This window comes from Phocoena sinus, chromosome 12 (assembly GCF_008692025.1).
Source record: "Phocoena sinus isolate mPhoSin1 chromosome 12, mPhoSin1.pri, whole genome shotgun sequence".
NCBI classification, from domain to species: domain Eukaryota; kingdom Metazoa; phylum Chordata; class Mammalia; order Artiodactyla; family Phocoenidae; genus Phocoena; species Phocoena sinus.
Genome location: NC_045774.1, coordinates 49,916,850 through 49,938,150, shown reverse-complemented (window position 1 = coordinate 49,938,150; position 21,301 = coordinate 49,916,850). Strand labels below are relative to the sequence as shown.

General features: G+C 39.0%; 1 protein-coding gene across 1 annotated transcript in view; it reads right to left on the bottom strand.

The window, feature by feature from the left end:
- The window catches only part of AK9 (adenylate kinase 9), a 121,470-nt gene extending 100,169 nt beyond the window's left edge, over window positions 1-21,301 (bottom strand). Inside the window, exons 1-7 of the mRNA XM_032651866.1 lie at window positions 21,198-21,301; window positions 13,666-13,793; window positions 12,329-12,392; window positions 10,727-10,779; window positions 10,531-10,627; window positions 5,130-5,242; window positions 1,514-1,702 (exon numbers count right to left, since the gene is read on the bottom strand). Coding sequence (XP_032507757.1) covers window positions 1,514-1,702; window positions 5,130-5,242; window positions 10,531-10,627; window positions 10,727-10,779; window positions 12,329-12,392; window positions 13,666-13,782 — 633 coding nt within the window. The 5' untranslated portion in view covers window positions 13,783-13,793; window positions 21,198-21,301. The remainder of the gene's footprint in view (window positions 1-1,513; window positions 1,703-5,129; window positions 5,243-10,530; window positions 10,628-10,726; window positions 10,780-12,328; window positions 12,393-13,665; window positions 13,794-21,197) is intronic.

Below are 21,301 nucleotides of genomic sequence, written 5' to 3'. Positions count from 1 at the left end.
CTAAAATGACACACTTTTATTCCTATTTGCTGTGAGGTTTACCTTTTTAAAAAAATCTGGTATATAGATGCTGACTATTATCTAATGCCTTATTTGCACAGGGAAGATTATTTTATATTTTTAAATGGGCTGTCTTATATTAACAGTTTTTTAAAATTGAGATGTAATTGACATATAACGTTACATTAGTTTCAGGTGTACAATATAATGATTCAATACAGTTGATCTTTGGGCAACGTGAATTTGAACTGCATGGGTCCACTTATAGGAGGATATTTTTCAATAGTAAATACCATACTACTACATCATCTGCGGTTGTTAGGATGTAGAGCCGCGGATACGGAGGTTGGATTGTAAAGTTAACTTGGATTTTTAACTGCATGGAGGGTCAGTGCCCCAACCCTGGAGTTGTTCCAGGGTCAACTGTATTTGTACCTATTGTGAGATGATCACAATAAATCTAGTTAACCCCCATCACCATACATAGTTACAGTTTTTTTCTTGTGATGAGAACTCTTAAGATCTACTCTTAAGTGAAAGAGCGAATGTCAAAAATTCATTTAACCTATTAGTGAGGGAACCAGCAGGATGACAAAGCTGAAGTATCTATAATAACTGAAATCAGAGTGCAAAGTTTGCTATCCTACTTAATATCCTACAGGGCAATAAAACTGTAGCTTTTGCGGCTTATCTTTTCCACTAGACAAATGATTTGCGATGTAGCCATCTACAAATTAACATCTGACTTCACAGAGTCTAGGCCCTAATAGAAATAGTATTTATTCATAATAATTTACAAATTATAGAAATTATTTTAAATTATAAAACATTATAAATAAATAAATTTATAATAGAAATCACAGGTATATTTCAGTAGGGCAAGGACTGGCAAACTATGACCTGTCCCACCCCAGTAGGCTAAATCCAACCCGTCACCTATTAACAGATTTCTTTATATCAATTTTCCTCATTAAGTCATGGTAGAAGATTCTTTTGAGGCCCTATTGCATTATGCTTACTAGTACTGAATTTAGGATTGTTGTATCAACATTATATGTGAAATTGGGCTATAGCTTTCTTTTCATGTGCTCTCTTTGTCAGAGTTTGAAATCGGGGTTATACTAACTTCATAAATTGGATTCTGACTGGGCTACCTTCTTCTCCATATTACACTTGTCTTATATGGCTCTAACTCCTCACTCTAGCTTACATAGTGCTTGACACATAGTAGGTGACCAGTAACTCTGTTGCTATGAAATGAAGCAGATTAGCTGTCAGGATATGGAAGGACTTCCATACTGACAAGAAGGATGACCTTAAACTTGATGACCTCTACATTATGATCTAATGGTTCTTGAAAACATGAAATATTTTTGCTATTTCCTCCAGACTAAATGAAAACTTAAAGAAAGTGTAATTTTCTCTAGTAGCTGCTATTTTTTTGATTATTTATACTATCATTTAATTTAATGATAGCAGTTTAAAAGTGTAGTATCTGGTATGGGGATATTACCTCTTCTTCTTCTTGCTCTTCTTCCTCTTCCCTTTCCTCTTCTCCTTTTCCTTCCTTTTGGGCTTCTTTCTTCTTTTTCCTGAGATTCTCAATGACTTCAGGATCCCACTGATCTCTTGTGAATATGTATCCTGTACGACTGTGCTGCCTTTGCCCCGAAATTCTTTGGCATAAATCATAGTCAGGACACTAAGGAACAACATTAGTAATTACATAAAACATTTTGAATATGTCTTTACTTCCTATTCACATACTATGCAGTATCTAAACTCCCAAATTCCTCAAAACCCTGAGCAAATTCAATACTGTAAATGGCATTTTGAATCAGATTTTATCATATACCAAGAGAGGCACAAGATACAACTTTTCTGCTATGACAACGCTTTTCTTTACCCAAAAGTAACACATGTGAGAAAGTATCAGAAGCTTTAAGATTAAAATAAAAAAAAGAGGGTTAGAATAACAGTAGAAAGAGCCAGAGAAATAGAATAGAAAATCAATTTAGTCAGCAAAGGTACACAGGAGGATTCTGTCAGATTAGTTTGAAAAAGCTGAGAATGGATGAAAAAGGGGGAATAGCCACAATCTTATGACAAAAAAAATATGTCTTTTATTTATAGTATTTACTATCATTTACAGCTTTATGGATGAAGTATTTCATAAAATAGCATCAATGAATGGGACCTGAAAGGTCATCTAGTTTAGTCTAACCTTTTCATTTTGTAAATGAGAAAACTGAATCTGGATAGTAAAACAGGACAGAACCAAAGTCTATGAGTAATTTTATCATTTCAAGTGCTTCCACAAGTGTAATATTTTACTCAATTCTTAAACTAACCCTGTAAGAGAAGTAATACAATATGATTAAAGCCATTTTGCAGATCAGAAAAGGACTGCTCTGGCAGGGTAAGGTCACAATGTCATGAGGGGAAACTGCAACTTGGGACCAGGCCTTCTGATCTGTAGCCCATGCTCTGTGACACATTATTAATGATAAACTAAGGTTTTGAGCTGTAAATCCTGCTCTGAATATTTTTCATGATAAACTCTGGATGACGTTCTATAGTAGTGGTTCTCAAACATTAGAGTGTAACTGTATACAGAGGATTGTAAAAAAAGATTTCTGCTTCCCCTGTGATTTATTAAATCTAGAGTGAGGCTCAGACATTTTAGCAAACATTGTCAGTGATTCTGATGCCAACAGTTCATGCATCACACTTTTGAGAAACAAAGGAAGCAAGAAACTTTAGAACTTTTCGTGCTCATTTTCTGATTTCTTCAGACTACTTCTATATGGAGATGGGATGGGTATTTACTGAGGCAAGACTTTTATTTAGGGTTTCTAATTTTTTCACAAAAAAAGATCTCAACCCATTCTGGTAATTAAAAAAACCACATGTATATTTGCCCTCATTCGGCAACCCAGAATACCCACATTGTGGGTCCTTGACAAAGACTATTGTCTCCTGTTTTCACTTATAGGAAGTGATTTATTAATCTTAGGGTGAATCTGAAGGTATGCCTGGGAGCAGTGATCCTCAAACTTCAGCAGCATCCATGTGTACTGGAGGGCTTCTCAACACAGACAGCTGGATGCTACCCCAACAGTTTCTGTAGTTCTGGGGTGCTCCCTGAGAATCTGCATTTCCAACAAGCTTCTTGAGCGCTGCTAATGCTGTTGGCTCTCGGACCAAATTCTGAGAACCACTGCTGTAGCAGATCACTGGCCCTTAATGCGTTTTTTTTGTTTGTTTGTTTTTTTAGTATACAGACCTCTTTAGAATATGATGAAAGCCATAGGCTTTTGCTTCAGAAAAATGTCCATACACATAAAATTTGCATATAGTTTCAGAACGTTCATGGATGCTTAAGGATTCATGGATCCCAGGCTAAAAACTTCTGGTCTAGAAATCCCAGACTCTATTCCCAAATAAGGCCAAACCATCAGAGAAGTGTGTGCTGTACTGAAGTTCTATCTCCCATGAGGCCCTCTGATTATGCCCCAGCTACAGCTACCTGTGGAAACTGCCATGGACACCCACCATCACACAATATCAATGGGGTTAAGGACTTCATTCTCTACGTTAACAATCCTTATGTTGAGATCCATGTAAGATATATCTCTCATTTTGTTTTTCCTGAGGAATGGCTTGTCTTTTCATGGGCAATGCGGATTTTATATAACTGGTCACATTTCCCCTTCTGCTTTGGTTCATCAAACTTAGAACCAAATTTATGACCCAAATTTAGTGAGCATTTGGAGCCTTATGGCCTGTATATCTCTGTGTTCTTATTCCACCCAGTCTTAATTTCCTATATAATTTCTGTGTTCCATGGCCTAGACTTTATATTTGGTTTCAGTTAATTGTTTGAGATTTTTTTTTTCTCACTCATATATTCACATGGGTGACATTCTGAAGGTCACACAGGGATTTTGAATGGCCTCCGATCATGACATTGGGCTGGGGCTGCAGATGACCCCAACACCCATCACTGAATGCCACCTGTCTCTCACAGCTAGCCCAAACACACCACTGAGTCCCTGCACCTGAGCTGAGGACCATTTAATTTATTTTGAGTTGTCAAACCCTTTGGGGAATCAGGCAGGGTATTGTTATAAATGGTTATCATTCATGTTCATATAAACAAGTGGTCCTCACCTCACTGCATTCTTACCACAACCCTATGAAGGAGCTATCTTTGTATCATCTTTGTGAAGAGGAAATTGAGGCTCCTAAATGTGATTTACCATGTTCTACAGTTGGTAAAGGAGAGAAATGGGAACAGGACCAACCCATCAGTGTTCTTTAACATTCGTACATCCAAATAATTTGTTCATTCTTTCATTTTATTTAACCGGCAAACGTATTAGGTACCACTTATTGTGCTAGTTGAGATTTACAGGAGTGAGACATGGTTCCTGCCTCCAAGTAAGGCAGAGTCTAGAAGAAAATGGACAATTACAATACAGTGAGGTAATATGATAGAAAAGAGCAACATGAATGGTCATCAGAGAAGTATTTAACTTTCCTGTAATGAAGCAGCTGTGGGGGAGAGAGAGAGGGAGAGAGAGGGAGAGAGAATGAGAATTAGTTAATGTTTGTGTTGGTGCGGAGGGGTTGGTTGTTGGGGAAAGTTCTGCAGAGATGATGCCTGAACTGGCATTCAAAGGATAACTGTGATGAAGCCTGGTGAAGAGGCAAGGAGGTGTTTCCCGTGGATGGAGCTACAGGTGCAAAAGCATAGAGGTATGACAAAGTATAATTCAGACCCTATAACTGACGCATAAATTATTATTTTCCTAACTCCTTAAAACAATTAAGAACATTCCTTGAATTTAACTATCAAAAAGAATGGTTGGGCTTCCCTGGTGGTACAGTGGTTGAGAGTCCGCCTGCCAATGCAGGGGACACGGGTTCGTGCCCTGGTCCAGGAAGATCCCACATGCCGCGGCGCGGCTGGGCCCGTGAGCCATGGCCACTGAGCCTGAGCGTCCGGAGCCTGTGCTCCGCAACGGGAGAGGCCACAACAGTGAGAGGCCCGCGTACCGCAAAAAAAAAAAAAAAAAAAAGAATGGTTATATATACCATACTAGAAACACAACTAATATTCTTACCTTAATATTGATTATAATATCAGGTTTCAAATTTAAATTTCTAATTAATTCTATTTGCTGGAAAATAGTCAGGGCATCCTGTGAAAGTGATGGTATTTCAGTGATAATATAGCCTGTAGAGTAAAACATAATTTTAAAAGTTTTATAATATTATCAACATCTGAGAGCATGGATTTATTATTATTACTTTATAAAAATATCATTTAGTTATTGATGAATACCAATGCTGTTCTTAAAATCATCTGTCAACAGTTAAAAATTAATAGTTAAGGTTATTGCCACATGAAGTATAACTCTGAATAATGTTTTTCTGACAATAAATAAAACCATTGGGCTAGGAGAAGACATCTTTAAAAATTCCAAATCAATTTATTTTAGGCACATGAGGTGCCTAGAGAAGGAAGTTCCATGCCAACAATTCTTTAACTCGTGTTAGGAAAGCTCATATGATGAATGGTAAAGGTATATTATAGTGGGTTGCATGGCATATTATTTTTATTTCTTGAATTAATATTTCATAATACAATGGAATATATATGTATATGTTTATATAAGTTACAGAGAGTAATAAAATACCCATGTAACCCTCATACATTTTAAGAAACAACATTATCAATATGATTTTGGCTTAGTACATTTATTGGCTTGCATCCCTACCCAGAAACCTATATCTTCTCATTGAAATTCACCCTGGATACCATCATCATATTAGTTTCCTTAATATATTTCTTTAATTATGTCACTCTCTTGCTTGAGAAACCTTTCTCTTGTTAATAAATTCTTAACTCTTGCTGGGAATTAAAGGCCTTCGAACACTTTTTCTGCTGTTTTATAGAATATTTTTTTCTTGGAGGAACAACTGACAGACAAATTATGGTTATTAAGCTTTGATTTTTGGCAGACATTTTATAAAAACTGAATGGAGTGAGGCTGTCAAGACTGACCAGTGTCTCCTCTGGGACATGATGGCTGGCATTAACCCCTTGGTCTGACACATTGCAATTGTGGGTGCTGTGGTGAAGGGACTGCATGACTTAGCCCTAGATTGAATTCAACCTTGGATAATTCCAGAGACCAGTCAGTTCCCAGAGTCCATGCCCTCCCCTTCTAAGAAACAAGGGGTTACACAAGACCTTCCTCCCATTCCCTCTGCTGCCAGCACTGCCCACATCTGTCTATTGTAAGTGGATGACAGAAAGATGCTTGGCATTCTGTTTGCTGTGCTCTCCAGCACCCTGCCCATTACTACAACCACTGCCACTGCCCTGAGAGCTTATCAGGCATTCCAAGTGCGACTGTTTGCAGGCATGCCAAACCTTGGGTGCACATGTATATTTGAATGAGTTTCATACTTGATCTCTTCCCTGGTGGAGGCAGCAGAAGAGTGGGTTGTTTCCATGGGGACTGGCTGTCTCCTGATAGGCCATTATTTGGGTTGCCTTAATGTTCTGAGCAATGGATTTGGGGGCTTTACCCATTGAGAGGTGGCCAGTATCATCATATCCAGACCCTGGAAATCTGTCTATGGAAGAGTTGCAGCAGAGACAGTTACGTCGCTTGTTTATCTCACCTTTGAAGATTTACCGTGGAATAACTTAGGTCTCTGGATCCAATTCTGGGAAGATCTCAGGGGGATACTTCTTAGAGCTGCTGAGCCCACTGTCAACCTCTCTAATCCCAGAGACATGTCGTGAAGATGGAAGCATAGGTGAGGATTCCACCCTCCGTCCCACTTCTCCTTGACACCATTACCAAGCCCTTGCACTCCATGCTGAAAACAGAGGAATGGTAGACCCCACGCCACTCCTTGCTGGAAGGCTCTGCGTATACCATCATAGGCAGAATAGGCACTCAGCAGGCTAATGGCCAGCCTGCATCACCCCCACCAAGGGAAAACTCAAAGACTGTTCACACCACAGCCCAGGGGAAACCAACAGGCCCATACCGTCACTTTGCCCCTGCTTCCTGGCGCAGTGAGAAGAAGGAGGTATTCCCTATAGCCACAGAACTGAAGATGGTATGCTACTGCTTTTAGATTGAAGTGTTGAGAGATTCATGGACATTGGGTAGCTTAGTGTCCAGCCTGCCCTGATGGTCATCTCACCTCAGCCCAGCCTGGTATGAGTGGCCATATTGGTGACCCGTGACTTACAGTACCATCCATAATGTGCTATACCTGGGGCAGGGACTGCCCAGACCAGGGCTGTCCATCAGTCACGGAGGAAAATGATTTTTCTGCAATCTAGAAGGAGGATGCAGAGAAGGGCTTCTCAGGGTGCCCAGGAATTGACTCTGCCATTTTCTCTTGGGTGAGGATGCAGCTCATGGAAGCTGATTTTGGCTCAAGGCCAACACAGCATGACAGGTTGTGAATGAAGGGATTATAACTATAGATTGTGTAACTTTTTTCTAAACAGTGACAGAACCTCCAAGTATAAGAGGGCTCTGGTACAGAAAAATATTAAGATTGGATCTGGCAATACTTTACTGACAGCACATTATCTGTCTTTAGGGATCTTGGAGTCATCAATTACCCAGCCTTACCCAGCCCCTGACCCAAGTTAATATCTCTATTTTGAAAGCCCTTCACTTCCAATATTGCTTCTACCATCTACCAGGCTGCTGGGTAAGAACAAACATCAGAAAGAATCCTTGCTTAGCAGAGAGTTTCAAACTGTGTTTAGCAAAGTGCTAGGTTCCAAAGAAATTCCTTTGGGACTGCTGTAGTACAGGTGAGGGGAGGCTGGGCAGAAGGGGCTCAAGGTCCTGCCTTCACTGTAGCCTTTAAATGAGCCCAGTTGTGCATGACTAGACCGTGGCCATGCACTTGCATGCTGATAATGTGGCCCTCAGACTCAAGAAATCATTTATAGGGACTTCCTGGTGGCACAGTGGTTAAGAATCTGCCTGCCAACGCAGGGGACATGGGTTCGAGCCCTGATCTGGGAAGATCCCACATGCCACGGAGCAACTAAGCCCATGAGCCACAACTACTGAGCCTGCGCTCTAGAGCCCGCAAGCCACAACTACTGAAGCCCGCGTGCCTAGAGCCTGTGCTCCGCAACAAGAAAAGCCACTGCAATGAGAAGCCCGCGCACCGCGATGAAGAGTAGCCCCCGCTCGCTGCAACTAAAGAAAGCCCGCATGCAGCAACAAAGACCTAATGCAGCCAAAAATAAATAAGTAAATTTATATTAAAGAAATCATTTATAGCACTCTTCCTCTGCAAGCTCTCAGGATAAGTACCAGTGCACAGGAAGTCTAGGGGAAACAGGAATACATTAAATGACAGCAGGAGGTGCAATCAGCAAACTCCAGAAGGTAGGAAACTCTAAAAGACAAACAACCAGTTTTTTCAGCATAGAAAACACAAGATAATGTAAAAAGGTAGGGGCAACTTACAGATTAAAAGGGACTTGTGACATACTGATCAGTAGCAATATGTGAAACCTGGTTGGTTGGATCTTGCTTCCAAAATCAAACAGACAAACAAACAAAAAAACACCAACTAGAAAAAAAATATGAGGCACGTAGTGAAATTTGACAATAGACTGATTAGTAGATGATTTATTATTAATTTTTTAGGTATGATAATGGTAATGTGATAAGTTTTAAAAGAGTCCTTATCTTTCTGAGATACAGACTAAAACATTTACAGAAGAACTGATATGATATGGATTAGCTTCAAAATAAAGTAGGTTGAGGGGGAATGTATGCAGAGGCATAGATGAAACAAGATGAAACAACAGTTGTCATTGTTGAAGCTGGGTTTTTGACACATGGGGGGATTTTATATCATTCTCTACTTTTGCTTGAAATTTTCTGTAATAAGAAGTTAAAAGGGTAATGAACACTGTGAATGGCATAGCTGAGTAGATTTATTTTTCTCATGTTTTTTGCTTTCTCTTTTTGCCAATACTTATAATTTTTGCCATTTTTTTGTTGCCATGTAAGTCACTCTAAATTTTCTCAAGAGGTAGTGTGAGGTAAAGAATAAACAAAAAGGGCCTTCCCTGGTGGCACAGTGGTTGGGAGTCCGCCTGCCGATGCAGGGGACGCGGGTTCGTGCCCCGGTCCGGGAGGATCCCGCATGCCGCGGAGCGGCTGGGCCCGTGGGCCATGGCCGCTGGGTCTGCGCGTCTGGAGCCTGTGCTCCGCAACGGGAGGGGCCGCGACAGTGAGAGGCCCGCGTATCCCCGCAAAAAAAAAAAAGAAAAAAAAAAAAAGAATAAACAAAAAGATATTTGCCTGGCTACCTTTACATATGCATTTTCAGTTTCAATCATTATACTTTTTGAGGTCATTTATTGACCTATGTTGGAATTCCGTGATTGTCCTTTTTACCTTTTAATTCATTTTACTTCCCACATTCTGGGTGTTTTTCCCAAGTTCATCCTCTTTATTACTGATCAGTAGATAGATAAATGGATAGATAGCATATTTATATGAAATAAAGGAGATGATATCTGGATATATATCTATATATGTATGAATAGATATAGTTCAATCTGTACATAATCTATATATATATCTTTCTACCTATAGACATAGATAATATACATATATATATATATATATATATATGGTCTTCAGTGACAAGTCTGCTGTTGCTATTTCCACTATTGATTTTCATTGTACTGCACTTTATTTGTATTCCTGTATTCTTAATAGTGACAATGTCCTCTCTTAATTTACTGAGAATATAAAGCAGATCTCTAAATTTTTCTTCTCTCATTCAATAAATCCATTTCAGGTGGATGATTTTCTCCCAAACACATTGTGATTCTTCTTCCTTCTTTTGCAAATGCCATACTTTTTAGTCATTCCGAACTTCAGTAGTCTTTCTTGAGAAATTAGATCCAAAGCCCCTACTCAGCATCGGTTTGAGGGCAGGGAGATTTCTCGGGTCCAGAGTCAGAGGGTAGACTGGATGAACAGGCTACAGCCTGCCAATATCTGGAGCCAGAGGGTTAGCTGCTGTCATTCTAGTTCCCATTTCCAGCCTTATTAGTGTGGATTAATGCAGAGAAACCTAATCATTGTCAGGACTTAGTAATAAAACTCAGGGTGAATAGGAAAGCAATCAGCAGAGGCTGTCAGCACTGCATCAAGGACCACAGCAGATTTTTCATGCTTTTGCTGGATAACACATTACTAAAAGGAGATTGAATCATATAAACTTAAAATTTGAAAACAAATGTAGATTCTGAAGAATAAAAACAAGTGAACAAGCAAATAAAACTATTGGAGTTGCTCAACTGAATTTGGACTCTGGGATTCCTTTCCTATGCCAGGGCAAAAAAAAAAAAAAAAATGCAATTTCAGGAATTACTTGTGCCTCAGATAAACCACGAGTTTTAAGGCTGCATTGATAGCCACTGCTGTATAAAAATAAGCATACCAAAGTGAGAGACTTCTGGGGAGTTGAGCTTCTCCAACATTAGCTTTGTGACAAGTTCATCTGGAATGCTTTGGCCACTGATCAGCATCGACTGCAACTAAGAACAAACACAGATATTGTACATGATTGTATAATGTACCTGTGACACACAGCTTTTAAGGAAATCATAACAATTTTGAAAGTTAGATTTGTTTACCATAGCTCCTGATTCAGTGTCACTGGCAATCTGTTCTTCCAAAATTGGTAAAGCTAAAATATGAATTCAAAATAATAGCACAAATTGTTATTAGAATTTCCAAGTTAAGAAACATATTTCTGTGTTTTTTAACTAGTAACAAAGATTAACATTTGTGTCACTTTAGAGTTTACAAAGCACATTTATACACATTATGTCATTTAGGCCTAACTAAAGTATAAGGTAGCAGAATGTATTCCACAGAAAACTTGTCTCTGACACTCACTAGCTAAAGGATCTTGGGGAAACTAACTTCCCAAACACCTTTGCACCTTGCATGCTTGGGCCCTGTGTAGTATGCAAGGGGATACGAGGATGAAATGAGGTTGTATATGACAGTGATTTGGAAATTACAAAGTATCATACAAAGTATACAGTAGTATTACCAGTCCAGATACTGTTATAATCATACGTAGTTACATCTACAGCCCATGAATTTTGCACATTGATTGTATAAAAGGAAAATATGCATCAAGAAATGTTAAAAATAGATGAACACTGAAATTTATCTAGCAAAAAGGGGTCCTGAGGCTGAAATTCTAATAACTTGGTTCCTTTTTAAGAGGAGATATTTCATTCCATGATGGAAGATATCCTGGGACAGAAATGACAGGGGTATAACTTAGGGGAGGACCCAGGAGCTGATTATGTCCCTAGTTGCTAATAATCTATGGAAAGTTTGGTACTTTTTAAGATTTCCTACAAGTGAATTTTATTTTGATAAAAAAGGGGAAATTTTTAAAGTTTTGTGTGTGTGTGTGTTACGTGTTGCAGAATTGTTCTCTCCCCCAAGTTGTACCAGATCACAATGTCACTAATGGCATGTGAAATGCTCATTTGATAACATTCTTGCCAACAATGATGGTAGAAACTTTAAAGATTCACTGCCAATTTATTAGGCAAATATAGATCAGCATTATTTTAATTAGCATTTCTTTGAGTAACAGTGAAGTTAAACTCTTTTCTTATATTTGTCCATTTTTATTTCCACTTTTATGAATTACAGATTCACTCTTTTGCTTATTTTTCTATAAAGGCATAAATGGTTTATTGATTAAAAGAATATTTATATACAAAGACATCAACCCCTGTCATATATATATTACAAAGAATGCAAAGCAAATTATAAATAATAAAAAAAATTTATCATTGAAGATAATTAAGTCTTGGAAAATCTCCCCAAGAGCAGCTATGAGAGTTCCATTTCTTTTCATATTTCACAGGGAGACACCCAAAACACACATATCCCCAGTAGTTCTAAATTACAGAATTAGAGAATGGGAAGCAGTAGAATGGAGTCAAAGATGTTTCATAAACGTCCTAAATTCTATGACCAAAACTAAGACTAACAGAACGGCAAAACATGTTTGATGCTATTGTAAAGATAATGTTCACTGGGTTGATAGTGATGTGTGACAAAGCAAATATAGCAAATGTTAATCATAGACTCTAATAGATAGTAAGTAGATGGGCATATGGGTGTTCACTGTACAATGCTTTACATTTTAATGCATATTTGAAAGTTTTCATAATAAAATATTTGGGAGAAAAGATAAAATTTACCTTCTACACGAATACACTTCCATGCCTGTGTTATCTGTTGGGCTAATGTTGTCTTACCAACCCCCTTAAAAAGAAAAATATTATTTAAAACCCGATAGAATAGCTATTTGCCAATAAAACAGATATTTTAAAGATTCTATTGATGGTTACTATATTACATAATATTATCAAGTAAAATTTTTTTCCATACAATAAATAAAGAATGAACCCTAGATATTTATAGCTTCATTTTTCTCTATTAACTGTCCCGTTTGCCACATTTTATGAAGTGATTTTTTTTTTTAAATTAAGAAAATAGCCCTGAAAGCAGGAAGCTGTACCATAATAGTATTCTAGGTATTGCACTCTTCTGATTGTTAAATTTTGTAATTTTGAGTACAAATCATTTTGATTATATTGAGATTCATCATTTTATTTCCTGCCTAAAGCTTATTATAATTGTGAATGTCTTGACAGACTTCCATTTAGTAACTTTCAAGAGCAAAAATTCCTTCTTAATGGACATCTTTGAAAAGTATCATAGTTTAAAGATAGAAGTTCACTTTAATGAAGTAACACTTGCATCTGATTGCTTCCACTGTTGACTTTTAAAATTCTATTGTTTTTAGAAACATAATAGAAGTTATTGGAACCATTTCTTGACTCTGTTCCAGGGTCTCCAGAAAATCAAGTCAGCCCTTAGACTCTGCTATTCCGGAGAGGCTTTTATATTAACCACCTTAGGCCCTCTAATGGTAACTACCAACAAAGCTCAGAGGCTGAAAAAAGCTCTCATCTAGAGGTCCTTCCTAGAACTGCCTAGGAAGGCGAGCTATCTTACGACAGCCATTCTTGGTTTCTTCCTGTTTTGCAGAAAGACAATACATAGATCTACTAACACACTGTGGGTAAAGATGAAGCACATCCCCTCTCAGGAGCTTTAGACACTGATGAGAGTATCCTCCATTTTTCTCTTTAGTGTCCTGTCTTCACATATCCAGAGAGCCTCACAACAAATTTCACAGAAAGTTTTATATGGATATTGAGTGTGAAATAACCTTGGATCACATACTACTAACAATTGTCATGGTGCAGTGCTTTGATGAGTTAATTTATTCATAATATAAAAGCAAAGATAAATACAATCTAGGTTCCTTTTCAATAATAGTGTACAAGAGGAGAGAAAGTTATAATTTACAACCAATACTATATCAGAGTTTGTCATACAGTGAAAGTCTAACAAACACTCAAAAAAAAATTAGCACACGATGTGGTTTTCAATCTTGTATGGTAACATGAGATTATGACTTTAAAAATTAAAAAATATATTAAATAATAAGTTAGAAGAGATAACTTACTGGTTTCCCAAATACAACAAAGCAAACAGGTTTAGACAACATAAAGTTTTTGTCAGCTTCATCTTCATTAAATATATCCACAAAAGGATGCTCTTCTGTCTTCTCTTGAGAAGTCATAATACAAAATACTACAGTAAGAAAGAGTAAGATTGTTAAAGTGCCTAATTTAGGAGGAATGGGCAGGCAGGTTAGGGAGAACTAGAATATTCTGTGAATTTACTTAGCCCAGAAGCCGTTCCATGCCACTAAGAGATGGATTTTGCCAATAATGGCAAATAAGTTAAACTGATCTATTAAAACAATAATAGGTTCATAGTTTGAGACAGAAAGCAAAAGCCAGCTATATGCTATATAAGACAGCTAAAATAAAGTATCTTTGAAAGACTAAATTAAGGAAAACATACATACATGTATATATTCACATGTATGTTTTGATGTGTGTATTCTATTAAAGATCAAATTAGTGTACACACAACCAGCCAAACAAAAACCCAATAGCAAATGCTTTAAAAAATCAAACTAAATATGTTATATGTGTATACACATATAAATTAGTCAATGGGTATGTGTGTAGGGCCTACTAATGGCTCTAATTAGAAATCCTAATGGAAATGAGAAAATACATAGAACTGAAAAATAATGAATATAATATATATCAAAATATATAAGCTCACAATTTAAGAAGTTAGAAAAAGAAAAATAGATATTAAAAATTAATAAAATCGAAAAACATTATATAAAGAAGGGCAACAAGGCTAAATAGCAGTATTTTGAAGAGATTTACAAATAGAAAACTCTGTCAAGATTGATCAAGAACAGAAGATAGAAGGCACAATTAAATAATATTAAACATTGGTTTTTTAGAGGTGTGTTTTCTCACATCTCAAAACTGAGATTTTCCTATGTTTTCGTTGTTGTTGATTTCTTTCATTAATCAGAGACTGTTCTCCATATTACATTAATTCTTTGAAATTTGTTGAGTCTTGCCTTATGGCCTACCCCATGGTAATTTTCAAAAAAATTGTCTACATCAAGTTTGTGAATTTTATTGGTTAAATCTTCCATAATGCTTACTGATTTACTGTCTACTTGATCAAACAATATTAGACATAGGAGGAAGGACCACAGAGAAAATAATGCTGCAGATATATAGATAATAAGAGGCTATCATAAAGTTATCCCAAGTAAATTTGAAAACTTAGGCAAAATTGACAAATTACTAGAAAAATCAGCTTCTTAAGAAACAGAGAAAACTTGAGTGGTTCTATAACCATTAAGGAAACTGAATCAGTAACTAAAAATCTTCCCATAAGGAAACCAGATGGTTTTATTGAAGTGCTCCAAGTCTTGCAATCTTATAAACACTCCTTCAGAAAAAGGATAAAGTGGAGACTTCTTACTTAATTTATGGCTCTCATATAACCTCCATACCTATACCAGAGAATAGTCCAAAAAAGCAAAATGATATGCCAACTTCATTCATGAACAAGATTTTTTTTTTTTTTTTTTTTTGGCGATATGTGGGCCTCTCACTGTGGTGGCTTCTCCCATTGCAGAGCACAGGCTCCGGACACATAGGCTCAGCGGCCATGGCTCATGGGCCCAGCAGCTCTGCGGCATGTGGGATCTTCCCGGACTGGGGCACGAACCCGTGTCCCCTGCATCGGCAGGCGGACTCTCAACCACTGTGCCACCAGGGAAGCCCCCCATGAATAAGATTTTTAAAAATCCTAATCAAAGTATTAGCAAGTTGAATCTAGCAATATATGAAGGAGATAATAACATCATGGCCAAGTTGGGCTTCCCCAGGAATTCAAGGATGGTTAGTATGAGAAAATTAATTTATCATATTAAAATAAATTTAAGGAGAAAAACTATATGATTATCTTAATAGATGTAGAAATAGTATGAGACAATTCAACACCCTTTAATGTTGAATAAAAGATAAACCTCTTAGCAACTAAGAATAGAAGGGAACTTTTTTATTGATAAAGGGTATGAATGAAAGACACCCTTATATTTAATGATTAAATATTTAAAATGTTCTTTTTAAGACAAAAGAAAGAAAAGTGTAATTATTCCCAGTTGATATGACTGTCTACATAGAAAACCCAAATATGTCACAGATAAATTTTAAGAATAAAATAATCCAATTTGCTGAATTCAAAACCTTTATACAAAATTCAGTTGCATTTCTATATATCAAAAATAGCTAGAACATGTAACCAAATATAAATATGACTTAGCAGCAAAAATATAAAATAAACAGGATTAAATAGTACAAAAGATATACAAGCCCTTTATGGAAAAGTTACAAAACCTTATGAAAATACTTTAATGAATAGACTTGAAAAATGAAACAAAACTTTGTCCCAGTGGTCTGGGACATTGTTCACAGAACAATGAAAAATGGGTTGGAGGGGGCTATATACTTCCAGGTAAATGCGATATGATTACATTTCTCTGTGGAAGTTAAGAATATTCAAATGGGCTTAATATACCAATATTATTTTAAGATGACAATATGAAATAAGATGTAGTAAGAAGTATTACTAGTACATTAAAAAGATTTGAGATGAAAACTTCAGGAACTAAAGGGCTGAAATTCCAAGTTTTTAAAAAATACCATCAAAATAAGTAATGCTAGTATAAAATGTAATTGTAAAGGAGAAAATGCATCTAAACCTCTTAGAGAGATCATGCATTTATTAAGGAGTCTCCGTAAAGCACACTAAAACCAGGGCGATAAGGCCCGGGATGGGGATATCTAGTTGGATGTCTAAGTACCTTGAGTTTTGAACCCCAAGATTACTCCCAAATGCTCTGTATTAACAGAAGTAACCTTCTCATTTATGGAAGAGAGCAGCCTCTCCATGCCTCATCTGAGGCAGATGCCTCAGAAGACAATGCTCGACTTTTACAAGCTTATTTCCCCTCATAGCTTCTAGAGCAGTAACTGGGGTCAAGTGTCAGCCCAGCCCAACTGGGGAGGCACTGGACAGGAAGAAAGGTGTTATGCACCTAAAGAGCTCCAGGGCCTGGCTATGAGTGTACCAACAGGAACCAGGAGAACACGCCTGGGAAAGATCTTGAGGGTGTCAGGTGAGGGGAATGCAGACTGGATAGGAGTTTATTGATGGTGGGCTGTCTCGCATGACTCATAGTTTAACATCCTAGCTAGGACACCTGGAGCAAGTCCTAATTCACTGCTGGTAAGGTTACTTGAAGCTTGGAAAAAAACAATGAGGTGTAAATGCCAGAACTGCCTTGACAGGGCACAGAGGCAGGTGTTAAATACTCACAGAAGTGGCATGTTAAGTCGATTTATTATGTTAGGCCAGAGAACCATCAGCCTACTCTGCTCTTTGGGATGGACAGAGGGCACTCTTTTCATTAAGATATTAAGGAATGAGCTAGTAAGGGAGCACTGGCATCACTACGAAGCTCAGTGATGGCTGTCCTTTTTTGGGCCAGGATTTAAAGTAAGGGAGAGGGTTTCCCTGGTGGTGCAGTGGTTGAGAGTCTGCCTGCCGATGCAGGGGACACGGGTTCCTGCCCTGGTCCAGGAAGATCCCACATGCCGCGGAGCGGCTGGGCCTGTGAGCCATGGCCGCTGAGCCTGCCCCTCCGGAGCCTGTGCTCCGCAATGGGAGAGGCCACAACAGTGAGAGGCCCGCATACCGCAAAAAAATAAGATAAAATAAAGTAAAAAATAAATAAAATAAAGTAAGGGAGAGGCCGCTATGATACTGGGTTCTCATGTGTCAGTGGGGATGACAGGGTCTGGAAGAGCAGAGGCCAGGTGGCAGCCCTTAACTGTGAGAAACAAAGTAGGTATAATTACTATAATGGGCAGCAAGCCCAGAATGGCCACAGCAAGACCCACAGAGATCTGCGGTGATAGTGATAAACCATGGGCTCCCTAGGGGTGAGACAGATGAGCAGTCGATGAAAGTGTTGATTAACTTACATTTCTAAAAACGAAAAAGGGTAAGTGAACCAAAGGCTGATGTCAGCAGCCACAGTGGAAGTCATGATTCCTTCTTCATGATCCCAGAGCCCATTGACTGAAGGGACGGCAAGGAGTCCTCGAGGATCTAGCCTACAACTCCATAGCAAGTATTTATAATAGGGATTCCCCAATCCTTCCCCAAGAGAACCTACAACAATTAACCAGAGAAATAGATACTGTGGAAATAGGAATATTCTCCTCTTTGAACAGTTATAGGACACAGGGTCTCAGCTGACATCAATACCAGCAGATCCAAAATGCCATCATAGCCTCGTATTAGAGCGAGGGCAAATGGAGAACCAGTGATAAATGGAACCTTGGCTCAAGTCTGTCTTACAGTGCATCCAAAGGGTCTGAAGGATCACTCGGTGGTTATTTTCCTGGGCCTTGAGTGCATAACAGGGATTGCAGCTGGAAAAACCTTCACAGGGATTCCCTAACTGTGGAATAAGGGCCACTGTGGTTGAAAAGGCCAAGTGGAAGCTCATGAAACTGCACACCTGCTCCTTAGCCTCTGCCCTAGATAGACAATAGTAAATCATCCTGAATGAAATGGAAGAGTGCTATCCCAAAACTATTTAAAAGATGCATTGTCCTGTTTAATTCTCTAGTCTGAGTTTCTGCAAAAACCAGATCATGACAGATGATATTGGACCATTGTAAATGTAACGAGGGGCAGCCCCAACTGCAACTGCTGTGCAGAGAACTTTACTAGATGGACACAGCTTCTTATACTTGATATATAGCTACTCAGCTGGAAAATGCATTTTTTTTTCAATACACATCAAGGAGGAGGATCAGAAGCAGTCTGTATTTACTTAGAACAGTCAGCAATGGACATTTAGTCTTACCCCGGGACTCTCCTGCTCTTTGTAACAAATATAGCACAAAGGGGTCTTGTTGATCCACAATATTGACAATATCAGACCTGGTGAGTGGGAAGAAGCAAGTGTTCTGATAAGACGTATGGGCAGCAGAAAATGGGAAATAAACCTACAAAGGTTCGAGGACCTGTTATATTGGTGTAGTTTTAAAAGGCCAGTGGTCTGGGACATTCTGAGACATTCTCTCCAAGGTAAAGGACAAGTTACTGTACCTTACACCTTCTATCTCTAAAAAAGAGGTGCAATATTTTGTAAGTCTCTTTAGTTTTTGGAGACAGCATGTAGCACATTTGGGAATACTGCTCTGATCCATTTAAGGGGTGACTTGGAAAGCTGTCAGTTTTGAGTAGGGCTGAGAGCAAGAGATAGCTCTGCAGCAGTTTCAGGCTACGGTGCCGACGCCTTGCTTCATGGGCCATATACCTGGCCAGATCCCACGATGCTAGAGGTAGCTGTGCTGGGTAGGATACCTTTTGGAATCTTAGAATGCCTGGCCATGGGACGTCACATGAAAGTGCCCATCGTGAGCTGGGTATGTCAGACAATCAAGTCCTCAAGTTGGGCAGGCACAGCAGTAATCCACTTAATGAGAAAAATGGAACACTGGGATCAGGCCAAATACATTTCATAAGCAAGCAGCCTAGACACCCCATGTTACCTATCTTTGGTTCACCAATGTCCCTTGGCTCATACCTCATATGGAATTCCCCGGGAACAGCTCATAAAAAAATGAAAACAAAAATCATGGATGAATCACGATATATTGGTGCAAGCTGTAAACGGAATGCTTTCAGACTTTAGTCCCATTCAGGTGTAGCCCTGAGAGATGGTGACTAGGGGAAGTCCTCCTGGTGGGTAGGGCTTTAAGCAGTATTCCTAGGTCCTCAATTTGGAGAACAGTGCTGAATGGCTTGGTGCAGGGCCTGGAAGGAGCAAGACTGGATGATAAGAGAAGAGCTCTGGGGAAGAAGCATGTGAATGGGGCTATGAGAGTGGTGTAACAAACATGATATATGGTGATCCCCAATGAGTCACACCCTTGTATAAGGAGTTATTGCACTGGCAGGTGGAGGTAGTTGCTGCTGCATAATTGGGGGCAGGGAAATATCTGTATTTTTGATAAATGGATCTATCTTCCTTTTCTTTTAGAAACTGGGACCACACACAGCCTTGAAGAACCAGTGACAAGGTGCTGGAAATTTAATGTGTGGGGAGGGGAGTGACTATGAGTGGCACAAAGAGTGGAACGTAGCAGATGTTATTAGTGCCCTGCCCCTATCCACTTGATATGTGCCTTTTCCAGGGATGGCCAGCCCAACTTCCAAGGGCTGGCATGTGTGATTCTTTGTCTAAGGACTCTTTGTCTAAGGACTCTTTCTAGCTGCCAGAACTTATTCTGCCTGAGCACAGGGCAGACTAGAAGTTACAGGGAATTAATGTTCTGCCATAGCAGCCCTCAACCAATAACTGATGGGAGTTGGTGAATAAATACCCCAGCTCCCTTTCCCCTTACAAGGAATAACTGGGACAGACATCCAAGCATTCCCCAGTGAATTCAGCCCACAGAGAAATTTGCTTGATAATATTCCCTTCATTAGCTTCCTTCCCTTTCCTGCTGTTGTTCGCTAGATTATTGCCCATGTAAACGATTTGTCCTCAAATTTTGTCTCAGGATCTACTTCTGGGTGAACAAAACTAAGACCAGGTTCGAATGAAAGTGCTTAATTATAGTATAACATAATAATTGAAAACTAAATATTGGAAAACCAGAGTTCTACAGTTATTTCGAGTTGTTATCCTAAATAAAAACATTGTGCAAATACTTAACTCATGTTCAGAAGAGTTGGTTTCCATTATGAAGTGGAACAGAACTAAATATTTTTCCCAGTTAAAAGATCTAAGTCAATGCAAAATGCCAGAACTGACATGGCCATCTTTCTAGTTCTTTTTTTTTTTTTTTTGCGGTACGCGGGCCTCTCACTGTTGTGGCCTCTCCCGTCGCGGAGCACGGGCTCCGGACGCGCAAGCCCAGCGGCCATGGCTCACGGGCCCAGCCGGTCCGCAGTATGTGGGATCTTCCCGGACTGGGGCACGAAACCGCGCCCCCTGCATCAGCAGGCGGACTCTCAACCACTGAGCCACCAGGGAAGCCCCTCTAGTTCTTAATAAAAAGGGTCCCAAACTATGAAAGAAAATGTAAAATAATAAATAATTAAATGTTAATTTTAAAAATTTGTAATTTCTCAATTTTGAATTTACAATATAATCCCTAATGTTACATTATAGATTTTAAATTTTAAAGTTTCCTTACACTTATAGCAGTTGAAAAATCCTCTAGCAGTGGGTTCTGCGGTTAACAGGGGGCCCATCTCCTGGGAAACCTAGCACTTCTACCTAGGCTGGGTTAGCTGTCACTAGAGTACATCTTACATCTCACAGTAGGTGCTCAGTAAGTACCTGTGAAATGAAGACATTGATACTTGAAAAGGGAAGTGGGTTTAAAAAGCAGAATTTACGGAGATCCCGAAGTTTAGTTTTGCAAGAAAAGGAACTGGTCGGGGGTCCACGCAGGAGGTGGGATTCCATTCGTGCGACACCAATATGCATCCGAGCTGTGGACTCCTACCCCTACTTACCTGGCCGCAGCGGACCCCAGCGGACCCCACCAGCAGGCCGCAGCCGCCTCCCGGGACTCTCTGTGGAGCGGTTGCCAAGAGATCGGCTGAGCGGTTGCCAAGGG